Raw genomic sequence first — 19,873 nt, 5'->3', positions numbered from 1 at the left:
AACCATTGTCACAACTGTACCACCACCGCTTCGTCGTAGTGGGAGGGTTGTAGTTCAACCCGATCGATTTATGTTCTTGGGAGAATCTTCGGATCTACTCCCTGTTGATGAACAGAAGGATGTCGACCCTGATAACTATAGACAAGCGATGAAAGATCAAGATGCAGATTCTTGGTACGAGGCCATGGTTTCTGAAATAGAATCCATGGGTGCTATGGATGTATACGAGAAGACCGAACTACCAGATGGCTTCCTAGCTATAGGTAGTAGGTGGGTATACAAGAGAAAGAGAGATTCGGATGGCGAAGTCGCAGCTTTTAAAGCTAGACTGGTGGCGAAAGGTTATACCCAGGAACAGGGTATAGATTATGATGAGACCTTTTCGCCGGTTGCCATGCTTAAGTCTATCCGAATACTCCTTGCCATAGCAGCCCACATGAACCTTGAGATTTGGCAAATGGATGTCAAGACCGCTTTCCTAAACGGTTTCCTTGAAGAAGGAAGGGACATCTATATGCAGCAACCTGAAGGGTTCGTGAAGAAGGGCGAAGAGCATCTTGTGTGGAAGCTTAAGAAGTCCATTTATGGACTTAAGCAAGCTTCGAGGTCATGGAACAAACGTTTTGACGAGGTCATTAAGTCCTATGGATTTACTCGTTGTGAGAACGAGAGTTGCGTGTACCGTTTAGATGCCAATGGTGACGTGGTTTTCCTTGCACTTTATGTAGATGATATCCTCCTCATTGGCAACAATGTTGAGCTATTATCGGACATAAAGAAGTGGTTATCCGAACAGTTTCAAATGAAAGACTTAGGAGATGCAGCGTACATCCTGGGGATCAAGGTCGTTCGTGATCGCCAGAAGAGGATGTTGAGCTTATCTCAAGCGTCTTACATTGATACTGTGATTGCTCGTTTTAGCATGCAGAATGCCAAGAAAGGCTTGCTACCTTTTAGACATGGCATTCCTCTGTCTAAGGACATGTGTCCTAAGACGCCTAGTGAGGTTGAGGAGATGAGGAAGATACCCTATGCTTCCGCCGTAGGTAGCCTCATGTATGCGATGCTCTGCACGAGACCTGATATTTGCTATGTCGTTGGCATGGTTGCAAGATATCAGTCGAACCCTGGACCAGGACACTGGACTGCGGTAAAGCATATTCTCAAGTACCTGAAGAGGACTCGAGATTATAGGCTAGTTTACCAGTCAGACAGTCTATTTCCTTTGGGTTACACCGATTCGGATTTCCAGGCTGACCGGGATGAGAAGAGATCTACCTCTGGTTATGTGTTTACCTTGGGAGGTGGAGCCGTATCATGGCGGAGTGCAAAGCAGAAGTGCATTGCAGACTCCACCATGGAAGCCGAGTATGTAGCTGCTTCGGAAGCTGCTAAGGAGGCTGTATGGTTCCGGAACTACCTCTTGGATCTAGGAGTGGTCCCTAATTTGCCTAAGAGTATCATAATTTATTGTGATAACTCGGGTGCAGTGGCAAATTCTAAGGAACCCAGGAGCCACAAGGCGTCAAAACACATAGAGAGAAAGTACCACATCATACGAGAAATCGTAAACAGAGGAGATGTGCTAGTAGAGAAGATTGATACATTGGAGAACCTAGCTGATCCTTTCACGAAAAGCTTACCGCAAAAGACCTATGAGAAGCATGCTCGAGGGATGGGATTGCGGTTGATGCCACCCACTTAGAGAAAAACTTTCAGTATAAGTGGGAGAGATGAAGTGAAGTTTTGTAATAGCTAGTATTTAGACACATTGTATACTAAAAGTTTTGCTTTAGTATAAGTGGGAGATTGTTGGATTTGTATACTGAAAGCAAGAACTTTATGCTTGTATACAATGATTCCTGTTATTCACTATTCTTATCTCCTATCTGATTGTGTTCATGATTGCATATGTATGTTCTTTATCTCTGTATAAGTAGATTATATGGTGTGTTGTAGATCACAGAAGACCATATAATTGGAATAACCTTAAGAGATATAATATGATCACAGCCGAAATAACTCTAGGACAAGTTATTGGTTTAGGCTGCAGTATAGATGGAAGTAGTTTGTCTTGGCTACTTGTCTATACTGGTACGTCATTACGTATTGATAGGACCAACAGTTGAGATGTATTCTTCTATCTGACTTAAGTGAAGAATCAAGATCTCGGTGACTCATAATTCTTAATACTAATAAGTATTCAGATATATATGTTAATTCGTATATCACTTTGACTTACTATGGGCGAGAGTTAAATACTAACTCGAGTACTCTGTATCTTGGGTGATAGCGGTTAATATATGATATTTGATTATCTGTATTAGTACCCGTATCCGGTATAGGATAATGACATCCCCTTAAGGAGCTCAATAAGGTTTATTACGCTAAACCCTGCAGGTTGATTAAGTTCAGGCGTAATAATAAAGATTGAGTGGTACTGCTTAAGGAATTATTAAGAGATTAATTAATTTAAGCTGTCAGAGCTCTAATTAATTAATGGATGTCGGATATTTTAAATACGGAGATTTAATAAGTCTAAATACAAGCCCCGACTCATCACCGGCAATAAAGGGGTAAGTCAGTATCGGTTCTCTAGTGGAATGAACTGATATTTATAAATTAATTATGGTCTGGGCTGACCATGGATGAATTAATTTATTTGAGGCCCATCTTTATTCCTTGTATCTGGTCCCTGGGCTGGCCCAATGTCTCCTAGCCCAAGAAGACAGAATTTTCGGCCCTCACTAAGAAAGTGGCGCCTCCTCCCTTTTTCTGTATTATTAAATACAGCTGTCAGCTCTCAGGAAAACACACTGATCAAAATATTAGGGTTTGAGAGCAGAGGGAGGCGCAGAAAAAACGTGAAGTGCCATTCTGTCTTGGGAGTTCTCATAGCTCGTTGTCCATCCAACGTTGGGAATTGAGCGGGATACAGTCGAGAAGATCAGAGCTGGAGTCTGAATCATTCGACGCGATCATCAACCATCTGTGCATCCGATTCTCAAGTAAGTTTTCCTAACACCTGTGTGCAGCTGTTAAATTCATAGGAGCATGTTAGGAATTAATCGTTGTATGGCAAATTAATAATAACCAAGAAACGATCATCGGGCAAACGGAACGTTAATTCAATTTAATATTCCTTCACTAAGAACTTGGAGAACTGCTCCTGCACCCTCTCTTTCTTATAACGCTGAGGGAAAGGTATAGTCACAGTTGCTGGCGAAGTAGCTGTCTGCTTTTCATCCTTCTTTCTGCCAGAAACCTCACAAGTGACCTCCTCAGCTTTTTCCTCAATTAGCCGTGCGCTCTCCTCTTTTGCCGTCATGGCCCCTTCCTTTGTAGTCCCGCTCGGCAGATCAACCATCTTAAAATGACGCTGGGGAAACGGCAACCACCCAGGAGGACGCAGATGAGGTGGAAGTCGTCGGCCTTCCTCCCAGACTTTCCACGAGAGCTCTTCTTTCTCCATCTCATGAGATCCCTGGCTGCCTTCTGAGGTGGCTTCATTCTTCAACCCAATGGCCATGCACTGCTCCTTTGGGATCGCCTTGCCATTGTTTATGAGCTTTCCCGACTGTTGGAACTTGTTGACGGCAGTGGCTATTTGACCCAATTGGGTCTCGAAGATCTTCATTTGAGTCCCCACAGCAACGGCATTGGACTCAAGCTTTTCCATCCTCTCGTCGGACTTGGAGATAAACTTCATCAGCAGCTCTTCCAAATTAGGCTTCTTTTCCTCATTGATGACTACATTGGTGACAGAGAATCCTGGTGGAGCCTGAAGCGCATTATTCGGATTCCCATAAGCCAAATTGGGATGTAGACGCCCTCCATGATGAAACTGTTGTCCACTAATGTATCCACCCTGTTGTCCATGCTGATAGTTCCCATAGTTTCTGCCATTGATGTAGTTGACGTCTTCTACGCCTGTCGGAATCTCTACAGCTGGCTCAGAATTGCCAACAGTCATAGCATTGATTTTCGAGTTCATCTCTGCCAGTTGAGTCAAAATCAATGCCATGGGATCTGAGCTGGAAGCAGCAGCAACTTTCTTCAGCTGCACCCTCTCGGACGACCATTGGTAGCTGGTAGCTGCCATACTTTCTATGATCTCCATCGCTTCTGCGCTTCCCTTCTTGAGCAATGAGCCCCCTGCAGCTGTATCCATGAACATCCTGGTGCGCTCCCCACAAGCGTTATAAAACATGACCACCAGAGTCCCCTCATCAAAGCCATGGGACAGGCACTTTCTCAACTTCTCCTGGTATCTCTCCCAAGTCTCTGCTAATGTCTCTCCATCGAACTGTTGGAATTGGAGGATCTCCATCTTTAACTTCAATGTGAGCCCGGGAGGATGGAACTTCCGCAGAAAAAGATCCGTCACATCCCCCCATATCGGATTAGCTCCCAGCTGTAAAGTTTGATACCATGACTTTGCCTTATCCCGGAGTGAGAATGGGAAAAGGCGGAGTCGTATGATGTCATCTGGGACTCCGTTCATCTTGACGGTGTTGCACAACTCCAAGAATTGCGCCAGATGCGCATTGGGATCTTCCACAGCTTTGCCTCCATACTGGTTTTGCTGCACCATCATGATCAAACCAGTCTTGAGCTTAAAATTATTTGCGTTGACTCTTGGAGGCTCGTAATACTGGTACTGCGGAGTGAATGCCTCATTGATCGGAGGCTGCTTCTGCGCCTCGTGGCTTTCCTGCGCCTCAATCAAACGCTGCAGTTGCTCCTTTAGAACACGAACTTCTTCTGCGGTAGCCATAGAATCCAAATTATCTTGCTTTGCTTGGCTGTTCTTGCGGCGGAGCGTAGCTTCAATCTCAGGATCAAAATCTTCAAGAGGAAGCTTCTGAGATCGCGTGTTCATGCACTACCTAGAAAACTCCAACGCAAGAATCAGAACCGCAGGAAAAATAAAGAACAGAAAAAATAAATAACAGAAATAAAAAATCCAGAGTAGTATCAAACAATTAACAGAATAGTACTGATAAAAATCAGCCCCCGGCAACAGCGCCAAAAACTTGTTCGCTATTTTATTAGCACGCCGCAAGTGTACGGGTGTAATTGTGTACAGTAGCAAGCAAGGTCGAATCCACAGAGACTGATTAGAACCAATACCTATCCTAGATTATTATTCCTCTATCTGGAAAATCGAAATTAAGAGTTTTGGTTTTTAAAACTAAATAAATAAATAAATACTGGAAATAAAATAAATCAAGCTGTGAAACAGAGAAACAGATAAGAGAAGATTTCCCAAGACAAAGGTTTCAACAGATTCTCCTAACTAACATGTTCAATTCAATTAATAAGGCGATTCCTAAGGCAATCTCTAAGCTAGTCCATACCCACTCCCGTGGCATACAAACCGTTGATTACATGCAAGGCTACCATCCCTGGATCGCACTTCTAACATGTAACTCCTAAAAGTTCCTAGGATTAACGCCCTCACAGTTATCAATTCCCTTTAGAATTAAAATAAATGTGTTCTATGTTCTTAGTTTAGGTAATAATTATCATCTCCCGATCTCAAATTAAAACCTATGATTATGCTAAATTGGTGGCCAATCAATAAAGCAAACAATTAAAACAAGAACATAGAAAGGAATAACAATCCAATTAATTGAATCAAACAGTCAGAAATTCAAACCATGTTTACTCCCTAAACCCTGAAAAAAAAAGAGATTCTAGCCACACATAGACATATGAACTAGAATACAATTCTCAATAAAATAAATAAACATCCACAAGAAAAACCGTAGTAGAATTGAGAATCTTCGGTTCTTGCTCTGGCTCCGTTCTCCGTCTCTCTCAGCTCTCAGGAAAAGTAAAATATGATATAAAGTGATAAAAGCTGATAAAAGGTTCAGAGAATAAGTTATTGGGGAGTATTTATATGCCCTAGGTCTTGTAGCTCTCAAAAATACCCAAAATCACTAAAAAACGAATTTTGGGCGGAAAAACGGCGACTCGCGCGGCCACGTCGCGCGCCCGCGTGCCGAGACCGCGCGCGCTGTCCAGCAGGTCTGTCTTCGTCGCGCGGCTGGGTCGCGCGGCCGCGCGCCTGGACCGCGCGACCTCGCGCGGCCTTGCGCAGTGATTTTGTTTTGGCTCGTTCTCCTTCGTCCGAACTCTGATTTACGATCTGTTTGCGCTGACGAACTCCTATCGAGACGAACTACAACTTGTATTTCAGCCAATTCTTCCAAATTCTGCTTCATTATTTCTGAAAATTCATTCAAACAACAAGCAAGTGACAAGTTCTTGACCATAAACCAATATAAGCTCAAATAAATCAACAAACACACAAAATCCTCATAACTAAACATCAAAAATGACACACCAAGAGGTAAAAATGCATGTTTATCAGGTTGGTGGTGGAGACACTACATTGAGGATGGTGGAGGGAGGAGGGTTGGGAGGCGAAGCAATATCCGGTAGAGGCTAGGATGAGAAGTGAAAAAATGAGAGGGAAGACTGAAGAGACAGGCAGCTACTTGAGAAGGGAGAGAGAGTGTAGCTTAGAAAAATAAAATTAGGGTTAAAAGGGTTTAATTTAGATAGATTAATCAAGTATAAATCAACCCTAATTATTTCTAATAAAGGAAATGGGCCATTATATGTGGGACAACTCAAAAAGGAAAACAGACAATTATTTATGAGATGGAGGGAGTATTATCTTTATTTATATCAATTGTTACTTTTTCTTATGACAATAATTATTTGACCAAATAATTTAAAGTACAAGTTCTCATGAGTAAAATAATAATTTTCGTAAAAAAAGTAATAATTCTAAAATACTCCCTCCGTCCACGAAAGAACTTCCTAGGAGGGAGTGACACGTGTTTTAAGATAAGTATTATTGAGTGTATTGAAAGTGGAGAAAAAGTTGTTGAATGTATTGGGAGTGGTGAAAATGTATTATAATTAATATTAAGAGTTGTGAAAAAATGAAAATAAGAGTAATTATAAGTGGAGGGGTATAGTCCAAAAATAGGTAGGAAGTTTTTTGTGGACGTCACAAAAAGGAAAGATAGGAAGTTCTTTCGTGGAGGGAGGGAGTATTATATTTATTCTTAGTCAATAATTATTTTGTTTTAAAACAATAATTACTTGACCAAATAACTAAAATTACAAGTTATCGTAAAGATAAAATAACATTAATTTTTTTTATATCATAAAAAAATAACCATTAATATTAGAAAATGTAATATTTCAAATTACAACAAAAGAAACAGAAAAGAAGGCCCAAAATATAAGGTTTCACAAAACATTGAAAAAAAAAAGCAAAGAAAAACAACAGAAAAGAAAAAGAACGCTACAAAAAAAAAAGATTTTGCTTCCAAAGAAAAACCTAATTCCTTATCGGTTATTTTTTTTTTTTGTGTGTATTTTACATTCTAAATGTGAGTAATTCTTTTTAAAATTTATATAGTATATATATAGATTTTTTTTAATTATTTTTCCTCCTTTTTCTCTCTTTTCCCTCACCAATTTTTTTCCTTCTCTCTTCTCCTATTAACTTTTTTCTTTTCTTTTTTTTTAATTATGTTTTGAACATTATCAAATTTGATTCATTAAAAAAACTATGTTTTAAGTTATTATTGTTTAAATTATACAACCTACGGGTTCGGAAAGTGTTGTGCCAAAAATATCACCTATAACAGAAAGTAGTAAAATACGAGAATAATGCGGAAATAAGGGAACTTTTGTATTAAATATAGCATAAGGCTTTAAGTAATTGAAAGCTTGTATGTGATGATTTTACAATAGGGTTTCACATGTATTTATAGGTAAAAATACTAAGAATTATAATAGGAAAAGGACTCCTTTTGGACTTATAATTGGACTATAACTCGCGATATCTATCATGTATATTCTTTGTAATCTTGATCTTGATTTTGAGTGGACCGAGTGTTGAGGATTCTTTAAGATAGAGTTAGGTCCGCAAAATCAGGACTGTTCTGTTGAAGACAACACTGTTTTGGCTGAACAGCGTTGTTTATCGAGAATTCACCTTCCATTTCGTTGTATTCTTTTGATCTTCTAGGAATGCATATTTTTATCCTCACTAAAAAGACAAGTTAGGCAAAGAAGCATTGAAAATGATTGTGATTGATGAATGGATAAGTCTTAGCTCAATTTTATTAAATAAATAATTTTTTAAGTTATTATTTTTTGAATAATACAACCTATAAATGATTTTTTTAGAGCAACAAATTCCAAACATCCGTCTCAATAGGATTCAAGAAAAAATTTCATGAATTTCTTAAAAATACCATTGCACTGCCACGAAAACTCCACCTGCAGCAAGGTCAACCCAGATAACGATTAACTGGATTGCTCAATAAGACAAAGGTTATTATTTCGAATGCAGCACCAATGTGTTCGCAATTTATTTTCACTATGCCGCAAGTATACAGGTAGTTGCAATATATGGAATCAAGGTCATATCCCACGAGGATTAGTGGTTATATTCTAGTGATTACCTTAAGTCATTATACTAGGACTATTTAGACTAAGTAGAGAAGTGAGTGCTTTGATTACCTAATAGTTACATAACAAATTCAAAGACAAATTAAGATTAAAAAAAAAAGGTGGATTGATTAAGGTGATTTAGGGACTAGGCATCAATGAATTAGCAATGGACTTTAAGTTAGCTCAAAATTAGTCTTGACATTACCTAATTATCTAGAGTGATCTCCCAACTAGTTCTAGCCCTCTCCCGGACGACTAAAACAGTAGATTACGTGTCATAGTTATTGTTCCCGATCAACTTCTAACCTATAACTCCCAAAAGCACAAAGGATCGATAAACTCTCACCCAACTCTCAACTTCTCGGTTTATTGAGTCGATATGTTTCAAGCTCCTATTATATTGTAATCGTCATCTCCCGATTCAAATTACAAATGATAAATGCATAAAGAGTGGCCAACAATTCATGCAAGAGATAAAACTAGGGCTTAAAAAGATAATAAATAAAGGAACAATCAAGACATATATTGAGCAAATCAATCAATCAATTACATCATCCATCTAGCCTAATCCCCAAATCAAATGGAGATTTAGCCTAACATGCTTACAATCACAATACCTAAATCAAAATAAAACATAGTCAGATGAAAGAGATAGAGATGGCAAATCCTATTTAAAGTCTTGTAATCTCCAATCTTCTTCTCTTTCCTTCAATGCTCTTTAAAATGGGTTGTTGGTGTGGTAATGGAGGCTAGAGTTTTAGATGGAGTGTTGGGGAAGATGGAATTGGTGTGTGTGTTGAATGATAGTGAAAATGAGGGTGAAATAGGGGTTTCGGCTGAAAATTGCGACTAGGACCCACATTTGGGGAAATTTCGCCTTTTTCCGGCAGTCGCCATTGTTAGGAACGCGGCAAAAAAGGTCAGGGGCCCGCGGTCGGACCGGCGGCCGTGGCCCGGACCATGGGTGCAGTCTGTATCAGCCACGGGTGTGACCGCGGGGTCCTGGGCTCTGTGCGCAGTCCCGTCATTTGGCTCTGTTCTCTCTCGTTCGAACTCCGATTTGGTTGCCATTTGCGCTCACGGATTACTCTCGAGATGCACTTTAACCTTATGTTTTTATAATTCTCTAATTTATCTTTGATTTTCCCTGAAATCACACCAAAACTACATCCAATAATCAAATTTTCATAAAACTCAACATTAAGGCACAAACATGCATTCACAAGCAAAACATGAAGGAAAATGACAACAATTCATACGAAATGGAGGTACGAAAACTATGTTTGTCACAATGACGTGGAGATAGTGCTTTCAAGCGCTCTATAGAAGTCTAAGGGATACTGTGTTTTGATAGGGCTTAAAAACTTTTTAGAGGTTTGGTAGTTGTTTTAGATCACTACAAGAAACTGGGCGATTAGCGACGGAATTTTCCGTCGCTAATCGCCAAAAATCCGTCGCTAATTCCGTTTTATCGATGGATCAACGACGACCGCCGTGTGTCGCTATAAAAGTGGTCGGTAAAAAAATTACCGACGGAATTTCGCATCCGTCACTAATTACCGACAGACCGTCCGTAGGTAAGCACATGACGACGCAGGCGCCGCCTGAAATCAGCGACGGAAATAGCGACAAAAAATTCCGTCGATTTTAGCGACGGAAATGAATTTCGTCGCTATTTTTTTTCGAAAAATAATAAAAATAATATATATATATATATATATATATATATATATCAATCTAGCTTTATTCTCCATAAGTATTTTGGTATTTCTAATGTATTTTGAACTTAATTGCATACGTTAAGACGAACTTTCCAGTGGGTCACCCATCTTAGTTGTGCTCTAATTCAAGCACGCTTAACCTTGAAGTTCTTTTCGAGTGGTCACCAGTACAGAACACGCGTATTATGGATATAACTATCACCTATTAATTCATTTAAACTCTATTTTAATATACAATATCATTTATTCATAACCTTAGAATATGTTGAAGTCATATCTAAGACTTGTGGTGCCGATGAAAGAATGACGGTAAATATACGATCGAATTTAAAATAATAAAAAATATTAATATTATAGTTAGTTAAAATAAATATATATTATAGTTAGTTAAAAAATATATATATTATTGTTGAAAATAACAATAAATTTAAAATATTCTCAATAATTTAAAAATAAGAATAAATTAGAATATTAATTAAAAAATAATAAAAATATTTTTTTTAAAAATAAAAATAACAAAAAAAATTAATAATATTTACCGACGGAATTACCGACGAATTATCAATTAAAAAATAAAACAAATTAAAAATAAAAAAATAAATAAATTATATTTAGCGACGGAATTTTTTTAACGAAAAATAATAAAAATATACTCCCTCCGTCCACAATTTAAAGCCCTACTTCCCCTTAAATTTTTGTCCACAATTTAAAGCCCTATTCTGCTTTTTGTACCTTTTTATCCTCCCACTTTATTTAAAATTACTACCATTTGCCACTAATGGACCCACCTTACAACACCTTTATTATTTTTATATTTTATATTTACTACACTTTATCACTAGTGGACCCACCACACAACACCTTTAACACTTTAGTCAACTACTTTATCACTTTAGTCAACTACCCTTTTATTTCATCCACATCACCATTTTCAGCTTTCTTAGTCTCCGTGCCCACATCAAAGTGGGGCTTTAAATTGTGGACGGAGGGAGTATATTTTTTAAAAAAAATTAAAAAAAAATTAATAAATCATATTTAGCGACGGAAAATATTCCGTCGCTAATAATTTCGTCGCTATTTCCATCGATAAATTTAAAAAAATAATAAAAAATAAATGAAAAATAATAAATAATATTTAGCGACGGATTATTTTCCGTCGCTAATTATTCCGTCGGAAATCCGTCGGTAATATTTTGAAAATATTTTCGTCGAAATTCCGTCGCTGTTCTGTCGGTGATTACCAACGGATTATTTTCCGTCGGTGTCCGATATATTTTTTTGTAGTGGATGGCGACTTTCAGGAAAAAATGCGGCCAGAAGTTTCCTATTACCATAATGATTATGAATCCACCGGATTTCACTAAATTTTCTATTCGGTTTCAAAGAAGACAATTCATTGTGAGTATATATGTTTTTCTATGACAATCAATAAGAGTCAGACAGTCACTTACGAATGTAGGAATATACCAACGAAACATGTGTTTAGTCATTAAAAATTGGACCCGATGTTCGGGTTCGGTCCGGTCCTGTGTCGATCCTCTCTTAAAATTCGATTCGGGTCGGTCAAAGTTTTCAAAATTTTCAATCCGGCAAATTTGACGGGTCTGTCCGAATTCGACCTGCTGCTCACTCCTACTATATGGATGCATATTCTCTTTCTTTAATATAAAAAGTAAACATAAAAAAGTTGTCGCGCATCCAACTGGGCCAATGAATATTCTCATTATCGAACGCAACTCTTTTTTCCTCTAAATAAATAAAAACAAAACCATCGTAACTCTTGTTATCGAACATGACATCCCAAGTTAGATTAAGATGACAGCAGGTAGAGTATCCTCAACCACTCTGTGGATAACATATTTACCTAAGAAGACGAAGCCCATATTTTGTGGGATAACTCATCACACTTCTATATATAGGTTAGATGAAATAAAGCTAAGTAAACCACTGGAACATATATATACTATTAAATTTAAAATACTTAAAAATCACTAATTTTCTGAAAATTAAAATGCAATTAAAAATTATGATATATGTAGTGGTCTTATGGTCATTACAGTAAGTTTAAAGTAGTTTTCGATCGTTTGTAAATTTAGTCCTAGTTATGATTTTCTTGTCTAATTAACAATTACGTAAAGTTTCTAATACAATTATACAATAACAACACTTAGTTATGATCGTTTGTAAATTTGTGTTAAAGTTATTAATAGTTTTGATGTTCTTGCCAATAATTGATAGTATTGACTTAAAAAATGATAACATTTTTAAGTAGTAAAAAAAAGGTGGTGAAGAATGAATCTTGACCGCATATCATGTGACAATATCATTATCAAATAGATAGATATACAAAGTACTCATCAATATTATGTTGGAGGAAAATAAACTGTTTGATTTGTGTCACTATAATTAGTTAATTAGTTCACCAAATTAGGATATTTGGTGTTATATAGTGTGACAAGTACACTCGAATTTCAAGAGCAAAAGCAAGAGACGTTTGAATAAGTAATACAGGAGTTGTTCCAACCTCCACCATTCTACAAGTACAATCCCACTTCCGCTAGCTGTTTAAAATATTACAATATAATAGATTAAGTTAATCAAATTAGAAAGTAGTAATAAATACATTATAAATTCTTATTTTGTTACCTACTGCCATATCGTCTCTGCAACTAATTTTGTGTTGATGCAAAAGTCTCCTAATCGATGAAGAATGAAATAAAGTAAATCTTGAAATCAACTTTCTAGTCTTTATCAATTGCTTTAGATTATTCGTTCTGTTTTATCTAATTTCATAATATTCAATTATTTCAATTCATTTCTAAAAGATTCAAAATTTTGGATTTGATGTCACCAAAGCAACGTATAATAAATCAAGATAAAATAATGTTCATTTAAGAAAAATATATAAAGATATTGTCCTCGACGCCCACGACTACCTTAAGTTATATGTGAAAAATGTCCTCTTTTATAAATCATGTGTTCGTCCGGGCGGACACATGATTTGGGTGCTCGATCATGTGTCCGGCCGGTAAAATCATGTGTTCGCCCGGACGGACACATGATCTAGCCACTCATCGGTCATATGTACTCTTGACTGATAGCTGTCAAATCGTTAATTTTTATGACGGATAGCTGTCAAATCGGTCAACCAATCGGTCAAAAGTGTGTAAGACTTTCATAAAAAATCAAACAAATCCATTAACATTAAAGGGTAAAATAGGTACTTCACATAATTAGGGCATAAAATACTTAAGTTTATAAAATATGACATTTTTCATATACAACATAAGGAATAGGGCATTTTTACCTATTAACACTTAATAATACAACATTGTGTTTTTTTACTGAAAGTGATTATTAAGTTAATATGTATACAAAACTGAATGGATTGGGTATCAAGATTTGGTAGCTTTACCTCTCTCTCTCTCTATATATATATATATAGAAGACGGTGCAAACAACTTTGGCTCTACTCCCGTTTTAAAACACCGTTTTCCTGAATGGAGCTGGAGTATCTGCGGCGGCCAGTAATTTTCCTCCGCCGGCTACTAACCGATAACGAAACCGAGTCAAACGATTCCTACGGCGGCGATGACTCAGAGTTGGACACAAACATGGTCATAATCCTAGCTTTTTTGCTCTGCGCGTTGCTCTTCACACTCGGGCTCAACGCATTCGCGCGCAGTGGTTTACTCAACGTATTTAGCAGCTCGCCGGCGGCGGCGCCGGGCCTCAAGAAGCGCGCCCTGCGCCACCTCCCGGTGGCCGTATACGGGTCGGGTCCGGACGTTTCGGGCAACGAATGCCCCATTTGTTTAGGAGATTTCGTAGAGGGCGAGAGGATCCGTGTCCTTCCCAAATGTGGCCACGGTTTTCATGTTGGATGCATTGACACATGGCTCGTTGCACATGCCTCCTGCCCCAACTGCCGGATTTCTTTGCTTGAAGCGCCGCCGCCATCTTCAACCGCCGCTGAATCTGATGAGCCTCAACTGCCCGTTGTTATTTCAACTCAACCATGAGCATTCATATTTTATCAATATTTTCCCAGTTTATAACAAAGGATTTTATATTTTGAATTTTTTAACCCTTGCTCAAATTTTAGCGGGTAAATTGTTTCGGATGTAAAATGTGTAAATTTGTCCTAGTTTTTTACTATTCCTATTCGGGTACATAATAAGTTTAGTTGTAGCAGCACATGCGATCCCAAGTCGGATCCTCCTCTACAATATAATTGCACAATTAATATCATTAATATATTTTAGATATTAGTACTATATGTCAGAAACACCAATAATATCACTTAATTTTGTTTTATTTTTCAAACTTTTTGGCACACCAACCAACCCGTACGTTTTGATACAGACATATTTTCATCAACCTAGACATGAAATATTTGATATAAAAATCAATAAAAGCAGCTGCTGCTTCATCATGTTTGTAAGGCTCATATAATTGACTTGTACCGAATAAAAAGGAGAGATCTTGATTTCAGTCCTTACTGCTCCCTCACCCTATACTCGAAACCAACAAAAAAAAATCCAGAGTTGAGATATGATCTGCAAATATATAGATAAGCATTATTTTACCTCAAAAACAGATTTGAATAAGAAAGTTTACAAAAATTAGTCTACATTAACCCAAACATATATAATTAACCTGGATTTTGGCTTTGATGGTGGCTGCTACTTAGACAGTCCCACTCGGCAGGTGATTGGGCACTTCCCCTTGATTGTCCAAAGGCATGTACTGAGCCATTATAGCCCTTATCTCCGAGTCCATGTAACCCTGCATTCATTTTCATCATTAATTTCTAAACATGCTCGTGTTCGTGTTCGTGTTCGTGCTTGTAATAAGTAGCTCGAGAAACGAGGTTTACCCGGAGCCTATATTTGTAAAGAGCATAAGCAACAACTCCTGCCAAACCCAAGCCTAGGATGATCACCCACATTATGCCCCAGCCAACTTCACCACTACCACCCTCTTTACCTGCGTGCACAATTCTTGCATCTTGATTTCTTCCATTTCCAATTCCAGCAACAAAATTAATCAATTAATGTATATATACTCACTAATACAAGTATCATGTTCATGAATGTAAAGTAAATGGTTTCTGCAGCTGCATTCATAACTCCCCCATGTGTTTTTGCACTTGCAATTTGGGCATTGGCATGCTAGCTCTTCCTTGCATTCATCCACATCTAACATCAACACATCCATTATTCCAAATTAATCAAACCAAAAACTCTCACTGCTACTAACTCCATTTACTACATATTATTACCTTCACAATCTCTAACTCCATCGCCTCTGAATCCCTGTGGGCAACTGCAACCTGATATGTGATCATCCTGCAAGAACACCCCAATCCTTTTTGCAATCATTCAAAATAAAACTAGTTGTTCATAAAAATCAAGTCAAACTCACAGTGCAAGCTGAATATGTTCGGCCGTGCCTGCTTTCCTTCCAACACCCTCCATTGCTTATTCCACATCTTAACGGCCCAGAAGCTGCACCAAGGGAAAAAGAAAGCATCACTCTCTCAACTCTCTCTCATGACTACTATGGCAGTACCCAATACCTTCACAGTGAGTATAACCATCCCCTACGAACTTCACTCCCTCCACGACGGGGCAGTGGCACACCCTCCCCCGGAAAGTGTCCTGCAACATACATATATACAATACTATTTGCTACTATAACATAAACCATTAACACTTGACAATATTAAGTTGGAAATTAAATACCCTGCAAGCAGTAATGTTAGCAGAATTATCCTGCCAGCATCCTCCATTGTTCTGTAGGCACTCATTTGTCTCCATATCTGCTCCAATTTTTCACATATAAATTTGGGTTAGGTATTTGCAATGTATAAATTTGACAAGAATTGTAAGATGGATACCTCTACTCAAGCAAATGGCAGGCTCAGTAGTCTCTTCGAAACCCGAACAAATAGCCTTGAGAACTGCTGCTTTGTCCAGCTTGCCTAAATTAAAACACTTGTTGTGACATTTCTTGCCTCACTATGATATATGTATAAATATGAATTCCAGAGAAAAGAGCAGTGCTTGCTACCTCTATATTGCCTATTGTTTATAACTAGAGTTGGCAATATAGTAACATCTCCTCGTGGGCCTTTTCCAATCTGATTCACAAATTTGCATCTACGATTAATAGCTCTCCCACAGAAACTTGAACCAAAAAACAAAAGGCAGAGGAAAACCAAACCTGTGCTTCTTGTTCTGCTTTTAGTACAAGGTTGTCTAGGTCTGCCTCCACGTCTCCAATGCACTGATCGATCTTCTTAACATCGTATCCTGGCAAATTAACAAGAGTCAATCAGATCAAGAACCATTGTGCATCATAGAAATATATTGTGTCTTCACCCCTACCAAGTGACTTGATCACTCTATCAGAACACTCTTTGTTATACTTTTTCTCTTTCATTGGACACCTAATTGAAAAGTCTGTCACATAGTCCCACCATTGCCATGGCTTCCCACTTTCCTTTGCAACTTTGAAGAAACAAGCTTGCCTTAGGTTCTGGATGACGACGTCCTTGCCATCATAACCTCTGCTGAAATCCTGCTCGGGATCAGGAGCGCAGTATCTCCCATAGTTTATGCACTGTGATTTGCACTGTTGGCTCATGATGAACGCCTCCGGGCAGTACCATGTGATGTAGTGAGGAGTGAACTCAGTGTAGCCCTTCTGCTCAAGAATCTGAGCAGCCCCTTTGAAATTCCTCAGAAAATTCAGCTGGCTCTCACATTTTGGGCCACATTCGTCGTTGCTATTAGTCCAGAACTCGTACTCCACTCGCTCATCGGGGTGTGGGAGAGCCTCTCTCCAATCAAGATTGATGCTCACCAATTCCCCTTTAGCCAACACTTTCTTGATCCTGTCACCTAGCCCTTTGCTTATCAATGCTGAAGGAATGCTTATGTTTTGCAGGTAATCCGGCTGTGTGTCTCCATCCTCCGGTGTGTCCATCGTGATCAGAGGCTCAACTCTGTCGTCTGCAACCAGAATGGCCGCCACGCCTGCATTCTGAGCGTTCCACGCCTTCAACGTGAAATAGCATTCTGCCATACAACAAGTTGAGAATATTCAAGCTCTCACACAACATGTTCAACCTAGTAAGTATTTGTGTAATGAGATTGTGAGATGGTGTGGTGTTACCTCCTCGATCTGCAAGAAGGAAAACGGGGATGCCACCGGGCTTATTCTTCCATGACACGTCGGCATCTTTGAAAGGTTTGCAGCCCTTTTTATTGGATTTGGGGTAGAATATAGAGCCAACCATTGTTCCTCCATATTGAGGTACACCAAAATTTCCTATTGCACATTCATAAACGCCTTTCACCGACTCTGGAGATGTCACCTTCAAATTGTTCTTCTCCACAACGAACCTTCCCCAACAAATTGATCCAAACATTAACACACACACCCACGCAAAAACGCTCAGCTTTTCTCTCATCTTCTTTTATATCAGTGTGTGTATATATGTTTAAAGATTCTCACTTCCAATCAAGAAAGAAAGAGCCCTTTTTTCTCCAAAGACTCCGATTTTACATCAACAAAACAAATCCCACGAGATCAAAATACAAAGTTTGAATCTTTGATAATGGGCTTTCCCAGCAGATACGGTTGGATATATCGATATTAATTTGACTGTTTTTGGAATGAATACGAACAAGAGAAACAGATGAGGAAGATAAGATTCATATGTTTTGATTATATGCTTCAGGCATGAATGTAAAATCTCAAAGTGTTTGACGTAAATTACAACTCCATGAGTTCAGAAACTACCATTTTTGTTATTTTTTGTTTATCAGCTGTAAAGACACTAATTTAGGAGCGTAAAAACAGTAAGCATAGAGATCTAAGAAAGCGCAGTTAGTTGATCAAGTCTAAATCGGGAATGGTTGGTTGGTCAAGTCTACAACACAGCAAATAAGGTTATCATCCACACGTGGTGTGGAGCTATTAATTAAGATTTGGACATTATCTCTGTCCGAAACCTACAATTTATTTTTTCAGTTACATTACATGCAACTCATTCATCAAAGAAGCCAAGTTTGTTATACTCAATTTTGGAGCTAAAGATATAGATCATGGTTAATTAATTAAAAATCCATGGAGTGTTGCCCACCAGTACCTTTTTTTTTCTTTTTAATATTATGTGATTTAAAATTATTAAGATAATACCATTATTTTGTATAATTGAGATCGAACAACATAACAGATGAACGCACGCACAAAACGAGGAGCACAAGTTTTTGAATATTTGATCTGCTACAGCAGTTGTAATTTGTAAAATGAACAAAAGCCTCAAAGAGAAAAGAATTAAAAATAAAAAAGACTTGCTCATTGCCATACAATACAATACAATGCAATACAATACAAACATTTTAAAATCAAATTATATTTACTAATGAGAATAAGGCTCTGATTTTTCCAGAGGAAAAACAGAAATGGCGAAGATGAAAGAGTATTCCTTTAATTCTCAGTCTTTACTTGTGAATTCGGAGTCAGTTTTTCTTCCCTGTTTCCATTGGCCTGAAAACAAAAACAGCGACTAATTCACAACAAAATTCAAATTTTGAATTGATAGCGGAAAAGTAAGGAACAATAGTGCACTTGCCTCGAGTTGATGCATCTTTTTAGCGTGCTCCTTCTCTCTCAATGAGCGAAGCGGTGATACGCTCTGCGCAAGAATCAAATGAATCAAAGCTTAAAGTAGAGAATCTTAGCGGTGATGTTTGTACATACCTTGGTGCAGGATAGCTTGATCTCCCTCAATCGGAACAAGCGATCAACCTCGATCTCGAGCTGCTTCTGCAACATCCCTCTGTCAACGATCTCCTTCATCTGGGAATCCAGAAAGAGGGATCTCTCTCTCAGCATCTCATCAGTTCTCTCCTTATCAATCCGCAGTCTCTCGAGCCTCTCGCGGATGGCGCTCAGCTCCTCCGCCAGAGATGCATCCAACAACTCGATCTCAAAACACTCTTTTTTTACAGGGGTGGAGAAAATATTCTCCTTGTTATTCTCATCTACCTCGAAACAAACTGCAGCTGCAGCTTTTATATTTGGCTTCGTGTCCAAAGGATTCGACCACGAGTTCTTCGGCTGGAGCGGTTTGCGGCCGCTTCTCGGCCGCTGATGCCCGGAGATTGGAGATTGAACTGCCAGCATTTATTTTTCTCTTTGGGAAAAACAAGTTAAAAAGTGTGTGCGTGTGCGTCTGTGGGTGTGTGTGTGAGAAAGAGAGAGAGAGTTGAGGTTGGATTTGGAGAAAGAAGAAGAAGAAGAATAGATTTGAATTTGAAAGAAAAAGTCTGACCGGCAGCAACGGCTAGTATTTATTATAAGCTAATTTAATAAGCAGTGATTGATAAGTGTTCGGAAATTCATACCTACTAGTACTACCTTTCAAAAATAAAAGATAAGGTATAATAATAATAATTTACAATTTTCTTTTTCTTTCTAAACTATAGATATATTCAGTCAGAACCGATCACCTACCCACCGTGGGCAAGCATTTAATGTACATGGAAATATCCTTTGTTCTAATTGAAAAGATCGATTTTTTTAAGGATAAAATATAAAGATTGTTAATTTGAAGAAATATCTAACTGTGTGTTTTCTTTGGTTGA

The 19,873-nt window shown here is 38.2% G+C and overlaps 3 protein-coding genes across 6 annotated transcripts; 1 reads left to right on the top strand and 2 right to left on the bottom strand.

Moving 5' to 3' along the window:
• Nucleotides 1-13,606: 13,606 nt before the first annotated feature.
• On the top strand, nucleotides 13,607-14,388 carry LOC131016416 (RING-H2 finger protein ATL74-like). Its single transcript, XM_057945114.1, has one exon. It carries the CDS (start codon nucleotides 13,712-13,714, stop codon nucleotides 14,231-14,233), a length of 522 nt encoding a protein of 173 aa, XP_057801097.1. The 5' UTR covers nucleotides 13,607-13,711; the 3' UTR covers nucleotides 14,234-14,388.
• Nucleotides 14,389-14,510: 122 nt separating this feature from the next.
• Nucleotides 14,511-18,165, bottom strand: LOC131016414 (vacuolar-sorting receptor 1-like). Of its 4 annotated transcripts, none has more exons than XR_009098985.1 (14): nucleotides 17,394-18,165; nucleotides 16,604-17,296; nucleotides 16,440-16,528; nucleotides 16,287-16,356; nucleotides 16,114-16,197; nucleotides 15,959-16,035; nucleotides 15,793-15,874; nucleotides 15,639-15,721; nucleotides 15,496-15,562; nucleotides 15,284-15,412; nucleotides 15,091-15,200; nucleotides 14,871-14,999; nucleotides 14,678-14,770; nucleotides 14,511-14,592 (listed from the first exon to the last, which is right to left on the bottom strand). XR_009098985.1 is itself a non-coding variant. In XM_057945112.1 (13 exons), the coding sequence occupies exons 1-12, from the start codon at nucleotides 17,689-17,691 to the stop codon at nucleotides 14,901-14,903; spliced, it is 1,881 nt and encodes a 626-aa protein (XP_057801095.1). In that variant the 5' UTR covers nucleotides 17,692-18,165; the 3' UTR covers nucleotides 14,511-14,770; nucleotides 14,871-14,900. The 4 variants fall into 4 exon arrangements, 2 of the variants coding, with proteins under 2 accessions (XP_057801095.1, XP_057801096.1); XR_009098986.1 differs by having other exon boundaries at nucleotides 14,678-14,725; XM_057945112.1 differs by having other exon boundaries at nucleotides 14,511-14,770.
• A 395-nt stretch (nucleotides 18,166-18,560) lies between these two features.
• LOC131016413 (high mobility group B protein 6-like) lies at nucleotides 18,561-19,567 on the bottom strand. Its single transcript, XM_057945111.1, has 3 exons — nucleotides 18,987-19,567; nucleotides 18,859-18,921; nucleotides 18,561-18,773 (listed from the first exon to the last, which is right to left on the bottom strand). Exons 1-3 carry the CDS (start codon nucleotides 19,410-19,412, stop codon nucleotides 18,714-18,716), a joined length of 549 nt encoding a protein of 182 aa, XP_057801094.1. The 5' UTR covers nucleotides 19,413-19,567; the 3' UTR covers nucleotides 18,561-18,713.
• Between the last annotated feature and the right edge of the window lie 306 nt (nucleotides 19,568-19,873).

The sequence above is a fragment of the Salvia miltiorrhiza genome, chromosome 3, assembly GCF_028751815.1.
Source record: "Salvia miltiorrhiza cultivar Shanhuang (shh) chromosome 3, IMPLAD_Smil_shh, whole genome shotgun sequence".
NCBI lineage: Eukaryota > Viridiplantae > Streptophyta > Magnoliopsida > Lamiales > Lamiaceae > Salvia > Salvia miltiorrhiza.
Note: the sequence above shows the minus strand (reverse complement) of the source record. Positions and strands in the feature narration are given on the sequence as shown.

What these genes read in the sequence shown, in the direction of transcription:
- LOC131016416 (XM_057945114.1), top strand. Translation starts at nt 13,712, where the DNA reads ATGGAGCTGGAGTATCTGCGGCGGCCAGTAATTTTCCTCCGCCGGCTA.
- LOC131016413 (XM_057945111.1), bottom strand. Translation starts at nt 19,412, where the DNA reads ATGCTGGCAGTTCAATCTCCAATCTCCGGGCATCAGCGGCCGAGAAGC. An exon ending in TCAAGCTATCCTGCACCAAG is followed by an intron (nt 18,922 to 18,986) that starts GTATGTACAAAC and finishes ATTCTTGCGCAG; the next exon opens with AGCGTATCACCGCTTCGCTC. An exon ending in AAAAGATGCATCAACTCGAG is followed by an intron (nt 18,774 to 18,858) that starts GCAAGTGCACTA and finishes TTTTGTTTTCAG; the next exon opens with GCCAATGGAAACAGGGAAGA.
- LOC131016414 (XM_057945112.1), bottom strand. Translation starts at nt 17,691, where the DNA reads ATGAGAGAAAAGCTGAGCGTTTTTGCGTGGGTGTGTGTGTTAATGTTT. An exon ending in GAACATATTCAGCTTGCACT is followed by an intron (nt 15,563 to 15,638) that starts GTGAGTTTGACT and finishes GTGTTCTTGCAG; the next exon opens with GATGATCACATATCAGGTTG. An exon ending in TTTACAAATATAGGCTCCGG is followed by an intron (nt 15,000 to 15,090) that starts GTAAACCTCGTT and finishes AAATGAATGCAG; the next exon opens with GGTTACATGGACTCGGAGAT.